This window comes from Otolemur garnettii, unplaced genomic scaffold (genome assembly GCF_000181295.1).
Source record: "Otolemur garnettii isolate 467f Iridium unplaced genomic scaffold, OtoGar3 scaffold00025, whole genome shotgun sequence".
NCBI lineage: Eukaryota > Metazoa > Chordata > Mammalia > Primates > Galagidae > Otolemur > Otolemur garnettii.
The window spans coordinates 12,408,686-12,426,557 of record NW_003852420.1 but is presented as its reverse complement, the minus strand read 5'-3'; the positions used below and the strand labels follow the sequence as shown (position 1 = coordinate 12,426,557).

General features: G+C 52.0%; 2 protein-coding genes across 2 annotated transcripts in view; both read right to left on the bottom strand.

Moving 5' to 3' along the window:
* The window catches only part of UBOX5 (U-box domain containing 5), a 100,664-nt gene that overhangs the window by 3,410 nt on the left and 79,382 nt on the right, over nucleotides 1-17,872 (bottom strand). The window lies entirely within an intron of this gene.
* On the bottom strand, nucleotides 8,820-10,876 carry AVP (arginine vasopressin). The gene is made up of 3 exons (XM_012804054.1): nucleotides 10,757-10,876; nucleotides 9,291-9,492; nucleotides 8,820-8,992 (listed from the first exon to the last, which is right to left on the bottom strand). Exons 1-3 carry the CDS (start codon nucleotides 10,874-10,876, stop codon nucleotides 8,820-8,822), a joined length of 495 nt encoding a protein of 164 aa, XP_012659508.1.

The window sequence follows — 17,872 nt, the reverse complement described above, 5'->3', positions numbered from 1 at the left end:
GCCTGTAGTCCCAGCTACTCGGGAGGCTGAGGCAAGAGAATCGCCTAAGCCCAGGAGTTGGAGGTTGCTGTGAGCTGTGATGCTGAAAGAACAAGACCGAGGTCATCTTAAGCTTAAGTTTCGGTTTCCCCAAAGTTAAGTTTCAGGTTCTCAGAAGTCAGGACACAGGCACAGGACACCATCTCAGTGGTCCCAACCAATCAGAAAGGTGCACGACCTCACATAGAGGTCACTCCCTTCCCCTCACCCATAAAAGCCACCCTCCCCTCCTAACGGGGCCTTCAGCCCGATCTTGCAGCACCAAGATACTAGAGGCCCAGGTTCACCAGCTTGAATAAAACCCTCCTGCTTTTCGGACCCTGGCTCCCTGGTGGTTCTTGGGGACATTGTGATCTGGGCACTACAACGCCATGTCACTCTACTGAGGGCAATAAAGTAAGACTGTCTCTACAAAAAAACAAATAAATAAAAAATTAAGAAGTGTTTTGTACATGTAATCCAGCACTCTGGGAGGCTACTGTGGGTGGATTGCTTGAGTTCAGGAGTTTGAGACCAACAGAGCAAGAGTGAGACTCCATCTTCAAAAAAAAAGAAAGAAAGAAAGAAAGAAAAATTGTTTTGTATAGAAAGGGTTTTCCTATGATGCCCAAAACAGAGTCAACTCCTGACCTCAAAGGATCCTCCTGCCTTGGACTCCCAATGTGCTGAGATCATAGGCATGAGCCACCGTCTCCAGCCCTCTTGTAGTTAACCCCAGTCCCGTGAACCCCTCCTAATTCCTCATTTATTTGCTGTCCTTGGTGTAAGAACGTGTACTCTCTATAAATCTGCCTCGACATCAAAGCACCTTTGATGTTATCACAGGCGTTCTTGCCTGTTCCTTGGGGCTGCTTTTTACTGCCTTGTACAGGAACACTCAGACTATCCCTGTGGTGCAGAAGCTCCGGGCCTGGGAATAACGATGGGCACAGAGATCTCCCTGGCTTGCTGCTGCCCAGGTCCTCGCTTCCATCCATAAGGTCCCCAAATCAACCCTGATTACCAATGAGCTGCATTTGCCTGCCTGGCTCTTTGGTTCTCGGCTGCCTCTGTGCCTGTGGGTCAGCCTGCACACAGGGTCCCTTCACGGAGCATATGCCCGTCCCTCTGGTGTCTAAAGCTCCATCAGATCGAATCCAATGGAGACGGGGAGAGAGGTCTTGAAAGAAACCCAGGTGGTGTTACCAAGGGAAAGGGATGCTGCTGAGCTACTTGGTAAAAGCAGAGCCAGAGCCCCATCCTTCCTGCCCCCACCCCTGACTTTAGCAAAACCAAAGTCCTTCAGGTCCAGGTGGAGCCCTAGAAATGTTTGATTCTCACTTTTCCCTGTCCTTGTGCCTTACTGGACCTTGTTCCTTCCATCACGGTGTCCCCAGGACCCACAGTGGTCCTAACCTTGGGTCTTTAGTGAAGGACGACTGCATGAGTGTGGGGGTGCCACCTGGGGCCTATGTTACACCCACCCACCCATCTACCCACCCCACCGCGGTCTCACTGCCCACAGCCAGGCTTGGCGACAGCGGTGAGTGAGCAGCACAGGAACATCATCGTCTGTCCCCTGCCCTCTCTGCTAGGGAGGATTCTGGCTTTGTCCTCCTGGTTCCTGTCCCTCCTTCCCCGCAGCCCCTGCTCTAGCAATTGTCTCTGATTCAGTGGTTGTTTAGTCGCTGCTGCTGAGCAACGAAGGATTTGAAAATGCAGTGGTACAAAACCACCACCATTTTGTCACACACATGATTCAGGAGGTCAGGAGTGCAGACAGCATAGCACAGAGAGGGCAGCTTTCATCTCCACCACCACCAGGCCTGGGGCCTCCACTGGAAACAGTGAATGGAGAGGGTCTGAAATCTTGTAGACTTCTTCGGTCACATGCCTGGGCACTGGGGCTGGAGTAGCCAAAGCCTGGGCTCAGCTGGGCCTGTGGCCTGCAGTCCCTGCCCTCCTTTGGCCAAACCCATGTGCCCAGGGCTTCTCCCCACTTAGTGGCTCAGGACATTTGGATTCTCTCATGAAGCCTTTGCTTGGTGGCTCACAGCTTCAAGGCAGAATATTCTAGCAAGTGGTGTGCCCTTTCCTGACTACCTCTGAAATCACTCAGGCCCAGGCTCCAGGCACTGCTTGTTGAAGCAGCCATAGGCCTGTCCAATGTCAAGAAAATAAACAATCCACGTGTGTCTGAAGAGATGTCTTTAACAACTGGCTGCCAGTTAATTAATTTCAAATAATCACAGTGGCCTGAACAGAAGGGAAGAGGAAGACTAAGCTTTGGAAGGGATTTTCCAAGAAGTACTGAGAGGCAGGACAGGAGGTGCCAGAGAGCCAGGAGGGAGGAGGCCCCAACACCTTTAGGAAGGGTTGCTGAGGGATACCACAGTGTGAGGTGACATTCCATTCCATCTGTGGCCACTGAGTTTTACTCTCTGGAAGATAAGCTTCAGGGTCAGCACTGCGGGGTTCACACAGGCCAAGCTCCAGCAGGTTCAGCCAGGCCGGGCCCACAGCTGCCCCAGGTTCCTCTGCAGAGGAAACTTCCAAGGTCTGGGCTGCTCACCATCATCCCCCTCATCTCAGACAGAGGCCAACCCCCCTGAGGCCACCCCATGAATAACACTACACTGTGCCCTGCATCTCATTTCCCCTTTTGTTCTGGCTTCCCTTTCCCCTCCTCACTCCCAGGGGCTAGTCTCCCCCTCTCATCTCGTCCTTAGGGTGGGAGGGGCTCTCCCTGGAGGTGCCTGGTTTCTGACACAGACTATTTACAGGCTTCCTAATTAATGAGCCCTGGGGCTGTGTTTCACCTGCTGAGTCAGAGCTGATGTCTGGGCCCTGGGCCCAGGGGAAGGGTATCTAGAATCCTGGGAGTGAGTCTGGGGGGCAGCCCGTGTCTCTGTCCCCACTCCCCCATTCTCAGCCCCCTCCCTTTTCAAGTCCAGTTCTCTCCACCTGTTTAGAGGGCATCAGTGGCCCTGGCCCACCTTCTTCCCCACTCTCCTCTGCTTCTGGGCGTCTTCCCAGGAGTGTCCCCTGTATAAGGTGACCAGATTTTAACATTGGTAAAGCAGGACACCATTGGCGAGGGGTGGGGGCGGGGCCTGACAACAATGCAAACTTTGATAAGCAGTTCTCGGTAATCACTTCTCAACAATTATTTGTTATTATTACAGTTTAACATTATGAAATTAACAAAAATAATATAAAACTTGTACCCTGGCGAAATAGCCACATGGCAGCCGAAAACCGTATATTCCCTTACTGTTCTCACGCCTGTTCGCTCATTCTTTCCAAAAATCAGGACTTTTTTAAACATCACAGGACGTGCGACAAATTGTTAGAAAGCGGGACATCTGGTCACCCTACCCCTGTGTCTCTCTTGCTTTCCCCCCCCGCCAGGCAGGCCTCTTAGGTCACCAACTCTCACATGGCTTCCTAATCACACAGTTGCTCTTTCAAACTGGATCTTCTTTGGCCACACACATTACACACTGTGGGACCCCCTCCTTGACTCAGATCTGTCTGCAGCTACACAGGGTGCCCATCCATGCAGGGCCCCACTTGGCATGGCAGGGAGTCTCCACCTCTCAGTATCCCACAGCCCCCGCCCCATGTGCCCTGCACTCACTCTCAACCCCAGGGGCTCTCACTGCAGAGGAGTTAGCCCAGGATTTCCAACCATGGAAAAGACTTCAGGGTCCCCTCACTCCTCAGTCACCCACCCACTGTCCCATTCTTTTCCTAGGATCTAAGGGACAATGGTATTTTTCTTTGCAGCCTCTAAACACAAAGGGCCAAGTGGCATCTCTTTTCCTGGGGATGTCCCAGAAGTGACATCAGGTTGGCTGCTATAGGTGAGCTGAGCAGAAGAACCAGGAGACTTGCTGGCAGTCTTCATTCTTCTGTGTTGCTCAGGTCATGGCCTCTGGTTCTCCTTGAAATGCCCCTTTGAGCCTCTGAATTGCTTGGGGACCCATCCAGGACAGTGGTTCCCAGCTCCCCTTTTGTGTAATACTTTGTGTGCCACTGTACTACTCTGAAATGAAATTCCTGGATAATATGCCTGCCACACACAATTTCAAAAAATATAAAATTAATCTGAGCAGTAAGATAATGTATAGAAAAAGGATTCTTTTTATAATTTTCTTCAGATAAGGTCTCACTTTATGGTCCACACCAGAGCCCAGTGGCATCATTATAGCTCACTGCAGCCTTGAACTCCTGAGCTCCAGGGATCCTCCTGCCTCAGCCTCCCAAGAAGCCGGAACTACATGCCCATGCCACCAAGCCTTTACCCAAGCAAAACCCACTGTTTCTTGTACAGATGGGGTCTTACTATGTTGCCTAGGCTAGTCTCAAACTCCTGGTCTTAAGTAATTCTCTGGCTTCAGCATCCTAAAGTCCTGGGATTGCAGCTATGCGCCACTGGGTCTGGATGAGGAAAGTATTAATAATTTATTACAAAATAGGCCTGGTGGCTCATGCCTGTAGTTCTAACACTCTGGGAGGCCAAGGTGGGAGGATTTCTTGAGCTCAGGAGTTCAAGACCAGCCTGAGCAAGAGCCAGACCCCGTCTCAACCAAATTCAGAAAAATTAGCCCAGCATTGTGCCAGGTGACTTTAGTCCTAGCTGTTCAGGAGGCTGAGATGGGAGGATTGCTTGAGCCAAAGACTTTGGGGCTACAGTGAACTAAATAGAGCCATTGTACTCCAGGCTGGGCCACAGAGCAAGACCCTGTCTCAAAATTAAAAAAGTAAAAAAAGACACATTCAAAGGTCTTCAGACTTTGCAGACTACATGATTCCATTTATAGGATATAATTGCAAAAGGAAAACAGTAGAGAGAGCTGATCATTAGTTGCCATAGTCAAGTGGAGAGTTCAGAAGGGTAGACTAAAAAAGGGCAAAGAAGAATTGCAAGGGGGGTGACAGCACTGTCTACATCTTTTTTTTTTTTTTTTGAGACGGAGCCTCAAGCTATCCTCCTGGGTGGAGTGCCATGGCATCACGCTCACAGCAACCTCCAACTCCTGGGCTCAAGCGAGTCTCCTGCCTCAGCCTCCCAAGTAGCTGGGACCACAGGCGTCCGCCACAACGCCTGGCCATTTTTTGGTTGCCGCCATCATTGTTGTTTGGCGGGCACGGGCTGGGGATTCGAACCTGCCACCTTCGGTGTATGTGGCTGGCGCTTTAGCCGCTTGAGCCACAGGCGCTGAGCCGACATTTTTTTTTTTTGAGATAGAGTCTCACTTTGTCGCCCTCAATGAGTGCTGTGGAGTCATAGCTCATGGCAACCTCAAAGTCTTGGGCTTAAGCAATTCTCTTACCTCAGCCAGTGCATATAGCCAGAGCCCTAACCACTTAGCTTCAGATAATAAGCCAGTACTGTCTACATCTTGATTGTGGGTGGTCTTGGTTACTAAACCGAATACCTTAAAAATGGCAACAGAAATTGAAAAAGACCCCAACAAAGAATGGAGCAAGCTATATCAGCAAAGTGAAGCAAATGAAAGACAGGAGGCCAGTCTCGATAGTGACAAAATATAATCAAGGGAAAATTCATTTAGGGACAACATGGTATTATGTACAGGTAAACAAGAACAACATTATATGATATATAATCATAGAAGATATAATGATCATGCTACATATCTAACGATGTGCTTGAAAACACATAAAGCAACAAATAATAGAACAATGTAGACTAAAAGGAAAAGCCGCCATTTACGTGGAGAGCTTCGATATGCCCCTCAAACTGAACAAGCAGACAGAATGAGCAAAGACAAACAGATTTTTTTTTTTTGCAGTTTTTGGCCGGGGCTGGGTTTGAACCCAGCACCTCCCGCATATGGGGCCAGTGCCCTACTCCTTTGAGCCACAGGCGCTGCCCAGACAAACAGACTTTAACAACACCATAGTAACCATGGGGGAATAGATGTACGTTACACCCAACAGCGAGAGGATGTGTGTTTTTTGGCAAGAGCACAAAAGAAACATTCACAAAAGCCTGCCGTGTACTTGCCACAAAATAAGACGGTTTGCAAAAAAACATTCACATTATACAGATTATGTTCTCTTATGTCAATGCATAAAAATAATGATAACAAAAGGATGGCGAGAGATAATTCATATGTGTCTGTGCTTTAAACATATATTATAAAATAATTCATGGGTTTACAAGGTAAACATCATGAAATTGCCAAATACAATAGAACCTCCATGACCACATCCCTACGTTGATGACCTCTGTTAGTTGACCTGATTTTCATACACCAGATATGCACCACATGTACAGTAGGCCTAGTTCCATATGTTGACCACCTCAATACGTTGACCAGCTGGTTGTTGTCCTTTGGATGGTCAACTTAGAACAGAGGAGAATAACACTCAGTGCCACAGGGTAACAAAAGGACATGGAGGGAAATTGGTAGCTTTAGATAAGTAACCTAAAACAAGAAAGATTCATTGTTTGTTTTATTTTATTATTATTATTATTTAGAGTATTTAACTGAAGAAGCTAGGAAAAGGTCTACAGAGAAAACTAAAAAAAAATTACAGCAAGGGAAAAAAGGAAATAATTAAACAAAGGCAGAAATCACTTAATAAAAGAGAACAAAATCAATAATGTAGACTGAGAAAACACAAGCTTATTTTTAAAATATTAAGGTAATAAGCCGTGGTTGTGACTATTCCAGAACTTTTCTAAAAAAAAAAAAAAGATGTAGCTGATGTTTCCTTCTTCTTTTGTTGTTATTGTTGTTCTTGTTGCATTTTGGCCAGGGGCAGGTTTGAACCCACCACCCTTGGTATATGGGACCTGCGCCCTACCCACTGAGCCACAGGCACCACCCTGATATTTTCTTTTTGTGTGAAACAACAGGGTAGAGGCCTGGACACTGTGTGCTACTCTGCCACCTCCTTGTCACACAACCCCTTTGCCCTGGACAGACTGGGCAGACTGGGGCACAGCATTCTGGGACTTCTGGGCTTTCCCCTCTAAATATCTCTGTAACTGCATCGAGGGACTCAAAGAGAGGGGGGAAGAGTAAAATGTCCAGGGAGGTAGCATTTAGACTCCTGGAGCAGAGCAGCTATATTATCCACCCATTCCCAGAGGTGGTGGCCTGTGTTCTGAAGACAAGTGGAGGAAGGGGAAAGAGTCTACAGGAAGATGAGAGGCAGAGACCTCATTCTGAAACATGAGAATGTTTCAGAAACATGTCCCCATGTCCAGACACTAGTACCAGATCCAAAGCAGGCAAACCACCTGCCTCTTCCCACTACCCTCCTTTTGGGTATGGTCCTGCTCCAATCCTGTCCCATGAGAGCAGTCCCTGTGTGGGTGACATAGGCCAGAGGCAGACGAGCTATGGCAGGGATAAAATCCTGCATGGCCTCTGTCCCTACCTGGCTAGACTGAGTCATGCTGGGCACTGTCACTAGCAGAGGCTGCTGGAAACTCTGCTGACGGGGTCAGAGCACTTCTGAGGAAGCTGGGACTTCTGAGGAAGCTGGCAGAGAGCCTGACCTTGGCACATGCCTGGACTCTGCCCAGGGTTGGCTGAGGCTGAGCTGCTTGAGTAAAGCAGCTGAGGCCTCAAGCTTGGGTGTTGGGATGAGAGCTCAGAGGGACATCCCTCTGCCTGCATGCCCTTGTGGCCCTCATCCTCTGCAGAGGATCCTAAAGGAGATGCAGCCTTTTGTGGTCCCAAGACCTGGTGAAAAAAGCCCAAGGAGAGGACGCAGAGAAGAGAGGGGCAAAGATTCTGGAGGGGACAGAAGAGTCAAGGGAGGGAACCAAGACAGGAGGGGAGGGAGAAGACAGGAGTGAGGGGTAAAGAGACAAAGAGGGATGTAGCATGAGAGGCCCAGCGCTGGCGGGGGCACTCATGCATGTGTGTGCCTGTGTGTACATGTGCCTATGTGTCTGTGTTGCTCTGAGTGTGTCTGTGGTTCTCAATGTGGGTCTCAGGGTCTCCATATGTGGCTGTGGTCAGAGTTATGGGCATTATTTTCTTGTCTGTGTTTCTGTCTGAGTGTGTGTGTGGTTGTGCGTGGCTGCATCTAGGTTTCCAATGGCATCTATCCCCTACTTTGGCTGAGGGGCTCTGGTGGTCGCATAGCAGATGGCCCTGTCTCTGCTGGGTCTGGGGTGATGTTGTCTCCCTAACCCAACACACACATGCAGTCTTGGAAGCAACAGATACTGGACTGGGAATCCCAGGACCTGGGTAGGTTCCTGAACTGTCTGTGCCTCCGTCTCCTGGGATGAAAATCAAGGCAAAATGGTCACCCCTTGGCTTGTCTCCTCTGCTTTTCTCTCTCACTCTTGTATGCATCACTCTCAATGTCTGTCTCTCTCCATCGCTCTGTTCTGTCCCTGTCTCTTTCTGTCGCGCTTACAAGACCACCCCTCTCTGCCTTTGCTTCCGTCCCTCTGCAGGAGGGTGAGCCCAACCCACTTCCACCAAGGCGCAGCGAGTCTTGGCCTCTGGCCTTTCCCATCGCCTGCCCCCCTGGTTGTCCTGTCTCTAGGTCTAGCGACAACTCTCCTGATCCAAGACCACTTCCTCTACAGAACCTGTCCCTTCCCTAGAGTGGATCTGCCCACCACTTAGGGTCCAGAGACTGGCCAAGGCTTGCTGGAGGCTGAGGGTCAGTGCCGCTACCCCTTCTCTCCCCTCCCTCCTCCAGAGACAGAGACGGACACCAGGCAGTGCATTTACAGAGGTTTATTTTCCGGATTGCAGGGGCGGGGCGCGGTGGGCACATGGGGAGTGGGGAGCAGCTCAGTAGCCGCCAGGCAGCGCCAACTCAGCGGGCTCGGGAGCTCGTGCCAGTTGCACCAGCCGCTGCAGCAAGGCCCCGGCGGGCCCGTCCAGCTGCGTGGCGTTGCTCCGGTCGCTGGCGCGGGCGTGGCGGTGAGAGCCCTCTCGGCACTCAGGAGCCACCGTGCAGCTCTCTAAAGGGAGGACAGTGTGAGCGCCTCAGCCTCACAGATGACTGACCGGCCGCCGGACCTCTCCGGCCCAGGCTGCGCCCGCCCTGCCACGCCCCCACCTACGGGGTCACGCGCCGGTCACGCCCCCAACCCAGGCACGCCCCACCCCGCTCCGCCCCGCTCCGCCCTGACTCAGGTCTCCCAGCTCCCACTGCCCCCAGGATCCCCGCAGCTTTCCCCCGGCCTCAGCTCCCCCCCTACAGCCGAGGTCCCCCAAACACCACTGTCCGCAGACCCCGCCCCGGCCCCCGCCACTCACGACGATCGCAGCAGAAGCCCGCGGAGGAACAGCGGCCCTCATTCCCGCAGGGCTTATGGCCGGACTGGCAGGGTGACGACAGGTAGTTCTCCTCCTGGCAGCGCAGCGCCTCAGTGGTGCCCATGAAGCAGCCCACCTCGTCCAAGCAGCAGATGCTGGGCCCGAAGCAGCGCCCGTTGTCCTCGTGGCCGCAGGGGAGGCACTGAGGGAACCGGCGAGGATGAGAGAGAGAAGTGGGGGAGACCAGGGGTACAGGGGTACCTGGTGAGGCAGGGCAGTGTGTGCGGGGGCAGGGATGCTGGAGTACCGGATTTGCGGGGGCCGGGGGCCAGAATCTACTAGAGTGTCTTCCGGTGACTGAGGACCAACTCTTAGTAATAGACCTTTGCATCCTGGCCCTCAGCTGTGGGACCAGTCTCCCATGGGCTACAACTTGTAGAGGGGAGAGGACTTTCCTTCTCAGTTCTGGGACCATCATGGAGTCACCATTCTGTGGGCCACGCACCTCCCTCCCCTATTCCAGACCTTCCCCCAGCCCCTATCACGGCCTCCCTTGATCCATAGTCCATTCACCCTACCCTGCTCCCCCCAGCAGAGGGTCCCCCCCCAATCTAAATGTATACAACCCTTCCTCCCATTTCCTGAATCTTCTCCCGACTTATTCTTTACCCCACAGCCTTGGCTACTGGTCTTCAATTAGGGCCCAGACTCATTGCCCGCTCACCTGCCTGTTACCTACCAGTTGGGTGGCAGAGATCTGAGCCCAGGAGGACATGGACACCTGGGTGCCTCAGAGCCCCAAAGGAGCCAGACAGAGGGAAGGTAGGCTGGAGGGGTTGCCCACCTGGCCACTCTAGTTTTCTCAACAGCTCAAAATTGAGTTCAGAATTGCACATGGCAATTGGATTTCTTTTAGCTCTGCTGGAAATGGAATAAACATCTAGCATGAGAGAATCAGGGTGGGTACCCAGCCAAATTTCCTTACAGAATGCTAGGGTAGCACCCAGTACTTGGTGAACTCAGAACAGTGGCCTCCTATGTGGGGGCATGGGTATCTGTGACGGAGAGAAGGCCTCACTCAGGTGCTGGTGGGACAGAGCCTCTGATATGCCAGCTGGTCCAGATGACAGGACCCCATGAGTACAGAGGAGGCCTGACACCCAGTTCTCCCTGATCTAGATCCATGCCCAGTTATTAGAGAGGCATCTCTCACTTTCCTGCATTCCTGTCTGGATGGGGACAGTGTCCAGGAGCCCCTTCACCCCTCAAAACCTGTCCAGTAGCCTGGTCCCCTCTGACCTACCCTATTGACCCTTCTACCCAGCCACACCACACCCCTCCCAAGTACTTCCCCTGAAGGCTGCCTTTTCAGGAGCTTTCCCTCTTTCCTAGCCCCTGAACCTGGGTGCCTGTCCTGAGGAATTGTCCATGCTGGCAACCCTGAGATGGGCCCCGGGAGGCAGTACCTGTCTCAGCTCCACATCAGGCAAGGCCCTCTTGCCACCCCTTGGGCAATTCTGGAAGTAGCAGGCGGAGGACAAGGCCAGCAGGCTGAGGAAGCAGGCGGGCAGCGTGGCGTCAGGCATCCTGGTGCAGGCAGGTGGGCACTGCACACAGCACTGCTTGGCGACTGTGCTGCTGCCTTCTCCGGCTGCCTATTTATGTCCGCAGGTGTTTCCTTGGAGGCGAGGCCTGGCTGCAACCCCCCTCCCCAGCGGCTCCCATGGCCTCCAGATCCCAAGCCGTCAGCAGTGATTCAGGTGTCTGGGGACACACGTGGGCCTGTCTGTGCAGGGGACAGTGGAGGAGGGGTGCAGGACGCCAGGATGTCATTGGCTGCAATGTGACAGGAGCTGCCACCACTGCGACTGAGGCGCTCTGGAGAGAGGGAGAGGCTGGGGGGAGTCACCTAGAAAACATCTCTGAGCTTTCTGGTTGCCTGGGAAAGCTGGGGTGGGGATGAGGGGGCGACAGGACCCCGAGGGGCTAGTGTATTAGGAGCAGACTCGGTCTCTAGCCCAGGAATGTGGGACAGCAGATAGCCAAGTATGTGGGAACCCATCCAGGAGTGTTAGCCCTCTGACAAGACAAGTGACCAAGAACAGCACACACCCAGGATGGCAAGGACAGAGGACTTTGTACTGGCTGTACCAGGAAAGGTAATTCCTGAATGACGGGCAAGGCAGCTGCAGACACTGAGTGAAGGGACAGACCCAGAATCAGAGGGGACTGTTCTCACAGAGTGGGTGTACAGACTTCTGGGGGATGCTCATGATGTGCCTTACCCTATACGCCCACGAAGCGGAGGACAGGAGGGTACAAGGACTCAGGCTCTGAGATGGAGGCCCTTGGAGTCAGCTCCTTGGCATGCCACTATCACTTCTCTTCCAGGCAGTGTGAAGTGGGGAGCTGCTGTGGTGGAATGAGGTTCACAGGTGGGGAGAGAACCCTGTGGAAACTGACAGCTGTCTGCCCCAATTCCTATCTCCTCTAGGATCCTAGTCTGTGGGGACCAGGGCAAGTATCATCCTAGGCTCTGGGCTTAGGAGAAGGTTAGCAGGGGCATCACTAAATAGGCCCAGGCTGAGAAAACAGCTTTTGGCTTCTGGCACCAGAACGGCAGGTCTAAAGAGGCCAGATCCTCCTCTCCCCCAAGCCCCTGGAGTGCCTCTCTGGTCTTGGATTCAGGCTGACCACCCAATGCCTCTCAGGCTGTGCACAGCCCCCACCTCTCACAGGCCCCCCCAGGTTTGACCTCTTCATTAGGGTGCAGCTGAGTGCTTCAGGGAAGCTCCATGGGACACGGTGTTCTCCTCCCTACCAAGTACAGTGAGGGGTTCAGTACCCAAGGAAGGACCCTCCCACATTCAGCACATGACAACACCAGGGTTTTCAGCAATGACCCCTGAGGGGCTATGAAGACACCATGAGAGGCAGTGCTGGGCAGCTGTCATGGCAGGGATGCTTGATTCTAATGTCCTCGGTTCCTTGGATTTCATGGCTTGGGCAGCTCCCTGAACTTCTCTGTGCCTCACTTTCTTCCAATGTAAAGTAGGCAGGATAACACTACCCACCTCATAGGTTGCCATGAAAACTGAAATAATTCAATATATGAAGGCTTTAGAAAAGTGCCTACCCATTGTAAAGTTAATGAACAGTGGTATTGAACATAGTTATCTGTTATTAATGCCATTATTTTTATGAAGAGTTGAAGAGACTATTCCAGAGAGAGCAGCTCCCTGGATTAACCCAGAAGGAATATTTTTAGCCAATTCATGGCCTGAAGACAACCCTGGTCCGTAGGTGTTGCTCTGTTAAAGCTCCATAGTGTAGGCCAGGAGCAGTGGCTCACCCCTATAATCCTGGCATTACAGGAGGCTGAAGTGGGAGAATCATTTGAGCTCAGGAGTTTGAGACCAGCCTGAGCAAGAGTGAGACCTGTCTCTACTAAAAATAGAAAAATTGACAAGCATTGTGATAGGTACCTGTAGTCCCAGCTATTTGTGAGACTGTGTCTCAAAAACGGGGGAGCTACAGTTATGCCCTTCTATGCTAAGTCATGCAGTATATTATGATGATCATCTCTGAGCAACTTTTTGTATTTCTTGGAGTTAGTGGTCGTCTTGGTTTTTCATTTGTGGCCCATCTGCCATTTTTATCCAGAAGTCACCATTTCCTCTTCACTGTCCAAACCAGTCCATTGAAAGTCCTCTATTATCAAGGTCATAAACTGACAGGTGTCTGCCCTAGTTCCTACCTCCTCTAAGGTCCTAGTCTGTGGGGACCAGGGAAGGTATCATCTCAGGGCCAAGTGCTCTGCGTCTAGGAGAAGGTAAGTGGGTGCACCGCTAAGTAGGCCCAGGCCAAAAAAAACAGCTTTTGGTTTCTGACCCCAGGCTGGCAGGCTGCTGGAGTACCTCTGGTCGTGGATTCAGGCTGGCCACCTGAATTGCCAAATTTACTGGTCATGATTATGTTCTCCTTTTATAGTCCCCTAGCAGCATTTGACATGTTTGAAACACTTCTCCTTTATTAAAACATACTTTGTTTGGCTCTATTGACACAACACCCTCCGTTATTTTTTTCTGTCTCCTTTTCTGCCTCTTCCTCTTTCACTTTGACTTCTAAACGTCAGACTCAATCTAAATCCCAGGACTCAGTATTCCTAGGCGATCTATTCTAATCCCGTGCCATTATGTACTTTCTACAAACCGGTAATTCTCAACTTCATATCTCCATCCTGGGGCTCTCCCCCAAGCATCAGACTTGTTACAACTGCCTGATGGCACCTCACCTTGGATATCCAATAGGCCTTTCCAACCTAATGTGCTCAAAGCTGAACTCCTAACACTCAGCTGCACCCCTGCTCTCTCCAGCATCTCTCACTCTGCAATCCTACCACCATCCAACTAGCTCCTCCTCCCAGAACCTGAGACTCACTGTGGCCCTTCGCTTTCCTTCATTCATAGTTTTTCCTCTAAAATCTATCTCAACTCTCACCTGTTTCTTTCCACTCCTGCTTTGGGATCTGAAAACCTGCTATCCTAGAAGGCTTGATTACTTTCACTCCACCCCAGAATTCACCTGACTGGCTTAAACAGCAACTCTTTTTTTTTTTTTTTTTTTTTTTTTTTTTTGAGACAGAGCCTCAAGCTGTCCCCCTGGGTAGAGTGCCATGGCATCACACTTACGGCAACCTCCAACTCCTGGGCTCAAGCGAGTCTCCTGCCTCCGCCTCCCAAGTAGCTGGGACTACAGGCACCCGCCACAGCGCCTGGCCATTTTTTGGTTGCAGCCATCGTTGTTGTTTGGCGGGCCCGGGCTGGGGATTCGAACCCGCCACCTTAGGTGTATGTGGCTGGCGCCTTAGCCACTTGAGCCACAGGCGCCGAGCCTTAAATGGCAACTCTTAAGAGGAGCCTTCTCTGACTTGCTCTACCTGGAGAATCCCCTCGCCTCTACCTCTGTTTTCTTCTAACTGGGTCTGTATTGGTGGGTATCATAGCACCCAATGAATTTGCTCTTCATTTTTTTCTTTTTGTGTTTATGGTCTATATGAAACCCCATCTAGGGTTGAAAGGACCCTGTCTTTCATGTTCAGTACAATAGCCCTGCTCCTGGTAGGGTTTTTGCCACACGGTGGGCTTTCGATAATTTATGCAATGAAGGGAGGGAGGGAAGCCCTGGGTACCAAGCTCAGCTCTTCAGGGAATTGCTGTGTAACCTTGGACAAGTCACACCTATTCCCAAGGTTACTTACTTGATGTACTGACTATATCCTACCTCACTGAGGTCTTAGGGGAATCAGGAATCTTAAAGGGTTAAGATTTTCTGCAGTCCTTGTGTAACAAACTGTTGCAAGCCTCCAGATTAAACCCCAAATCTCAGAATGTTCTTTCAAGTACTTTCTTGCCTTTGCCCTTCAGACTACTTTTCCAAGAATAGGTAACAGTTAAATAATCTTCGGAGCATCTGCCTCTCCCCCTCCCTCCTGTGTTCTTATTCCACTGATGAATGTACCACATAACATCTCTGGTACTGGTAGGGAGAGCTTGGCTGCATTTTTGAACAGATTCTCCTACTTGCTACAAGTCCAGCTCTCTCTCCTCTGTTTTCCAGTGGTCTTTGAGAACCCTCAATCCTGTAGGCGATATAAATGCTCTGTAAACTACAATGAAGTGAACAAAAGGGAACAAACATTGTTGTAATTAGCCGGGTGCAATGGAGCACACCTGTAGTCCCAGCTAAGGCGAGGGGATCACTGGAGTTTGACACCAGCCTGGGCAATATGGCAAGACAGTATCTGGGAAAAAAAATGTTGGTGGAGCCCAAGAACAAGCTTATTGAATTGAATCAAAGACAGTCTATTGAGCAGAGATAACAAACCCATGAGAAAAATGCTGAGCCTGAGGCAGACAGGTATGGAAATGAAATGGCTCCCCACCAGCTAAGTGAAAAAGTGGGGTACAGCCTGGCTTATTTTCAGACCCACACCTCGGCTCAAAGCACATCACAGCTGGATTGAATCGCTAAATGGAATAAAAATCAGTTGGAGGGGGAGCTAGATTTGAATATTTATCGACTCTCCAGCGGGGATTACATGAAGCTTAAAAGAAATCAGAAATGAAAAAGACCTCATACAAATTCTTACTTGCAAAAACAAGCTAAATAAAACGTAAAATGAATGAGAAAAAATATTTTCCAACCAACTCTTTTGCTATATACAAAGCCTGTACAGGGCATCACCTGTGGCTCAGTGAGTAGGGCGCCGGCCCCATACGCCGAGGGTGGCGGGTTCGAACCCTGCCCAGGCCAAACTGCAACAAAAAATAGCCGGGCGTTGTGGTGGGCGCCTGTAGTCCCAGCTACTCAGGAGAGGCAAGAGAATCGCCTAAGCCCAAGAGCTGGAGGTTGCTGTGAGCTGTGACGCCTCAGCACTCTACTGAGTGCGACAAAGTGAGACTCTGTCTCTAAAAAAATAAAAAGAAATAAAAGCCTGTACAGCAGCAAATTGGATGGATTCACACAACTCCAGGTTCAAGCCCCAAGTCCCAGGTGAAGTGACTCCCGGCCCGTGGGCTGGCAGATGTTGCCTTTGCTGGCTGGGGAAGAGTTAGGCCTGCTCACACCAGCACCACCTCAAGCAATCTGCCAACGGGGCAACAAACCCCCGCGGCGGTAGGATCAGCAGTAAAGACAGGACATTTCGTGGGTCTGGGACCCCCATGGGGAACAAGCGCAGAGGCGGGGGTGGAGGAGCGGAGAGGAGCACAAATTAGCCGGAGCAGCGCTGGGCCCACGGCCCCTCTTGGCCGGCGGGCCCCAGAGGAGGCGCGCTGTGCTCAGACTGCTAAGACCTCGGTCCCCGGGCCCTGCGGGTCGTCGCCACCCGGGAGCACGGCGCCCGGAATCACTTAGCGCCATTAAGTGGGCACCCCCCGCGCTCCTGAAGATCCGACGGGTGGGAGGACGCTGCAGCGGGAGGAGGGTCTGGCGTCCCCGCTCGCCCCTAGCCCAGCTGGGTCCCCCTGTCGGAGCCCGCGGCCCCAGGTGACCCGGAGCTGCGCGCAGGTCAGAGAAACCAGCGCAGAGGCGGGCGGACCGCGAGGTGGTGCGCGGGGTCTGTGGGTGGGGAGCCCTTGGCGGCCGCTTGGGGTTCCCACCTCTGCCTGCGGAGCCCCCTCCTCACCCTGTCGTCCCGGGGTGCACGGGCGGGGGCCTTGGGGACAGGAGGAAGGACGCGCAGCCACCACTCGGGGAAGGCTCCCCGGGGTATATTGGGAACCTGTGGTTTGGGGACTAAAGTACCTGGGAGAGGAGACTGGGAGGGCACACCTGGCAGGATAAATAGCTTGGGCAAAGACGTGTGTGAAAAAGCAGGACCCAAGCGCGCGTGTGCGTGTGTGTGTGTGTGTGTGTGTGTGGTGGAGGGATGGACGTTAGGCAGGACACGCAGGCTGTGGAGCTTGCTCAACCACCGGCAGTGAGAAAGACGCGCGGGGCCACGTACCTGCAGGCACCTCTCTATATATTTTTCTCTTTGAATCGTGTAAAAACCTATGAAGGAGGAAGTTAACCCCCATTTGCAGACAAGGAAACTGAGAGGCAGAAAGATGGAGTAACTCGCCCAAGGACGCACGGCAGCCCTGGGACTCCAGCACAGGCTCTAGTCAGTACCCTCCACACCACTGCCCAGATCCCCGCGGTGACTGAACCACCAGGACATTTTGTCCATTTGCTCAGACTCAGGTTGGGAGGTTGGCCTTAAAGGCCTGTCTCAGCTTTTGGGTGTCACTCAGGGCTTTTTCACTCCCTTCTGGCGCCCTCCATGAGTCTGAGTGTTTCTCCATGGCCCAGGGGGCACCACAAAATGGGTCCCCAACTCCGAGTCTCTCCTCTCAGGGATGAAAGACCTACCCCCCTTCCCTGCCCAAGTCCGTTCAGGATGAGCAAGAACCTGGCTGTGGGAACCTTCAGTCATTTGCAGTTGGGCCAAAGTTTGTCCCCAGGTGTGCTGGCAGGTCCTTGACAAAATGGGGTCCAGTTAGTATAGAAGAGGAGGAAGTGGCTTCAGGTCAGTAAGAGGGGTGTGTGACACTGACCCTAGGCTGGGAGGAACTTGAGACTTGTACAAGTCACTTCACATGTGAGGGACCTGTAGCATAAAGAGACTCAGGGGCTCGCCCAGGGTTACATCCCTGAGCTGGAGCAAGAGCTACTGAACAAGGGACCTGTCAGTCCCTGGTTCTAGTACCCTGCCTTCCCCCACCTGCCAACCCCCCAGCCTGTGCCAGGTCTCCCTGCTCCTTGGCTTACAGCACACACCTGGTCTCAGGTCTGGCCAGCTCATCTCCAGAGCCTATCCCTTTCTGCCTCCCAGACTGTCCATACTACTCCCTGTGCAAAAACCCTGCATGGCTTCCCACTGTTCACTGGACAACACCCAGATATGTCCAAGAGGCCTACAGGCCTGGCTGTGCTGACCCCTCACTTTTTTTTTTTTATTTGAGACAGAGCCTCAAGCTGTCACCCTGGGTAGAGTGCTGTGGCATTACAGCTCACAGCAACCTCCAACTCCTGGG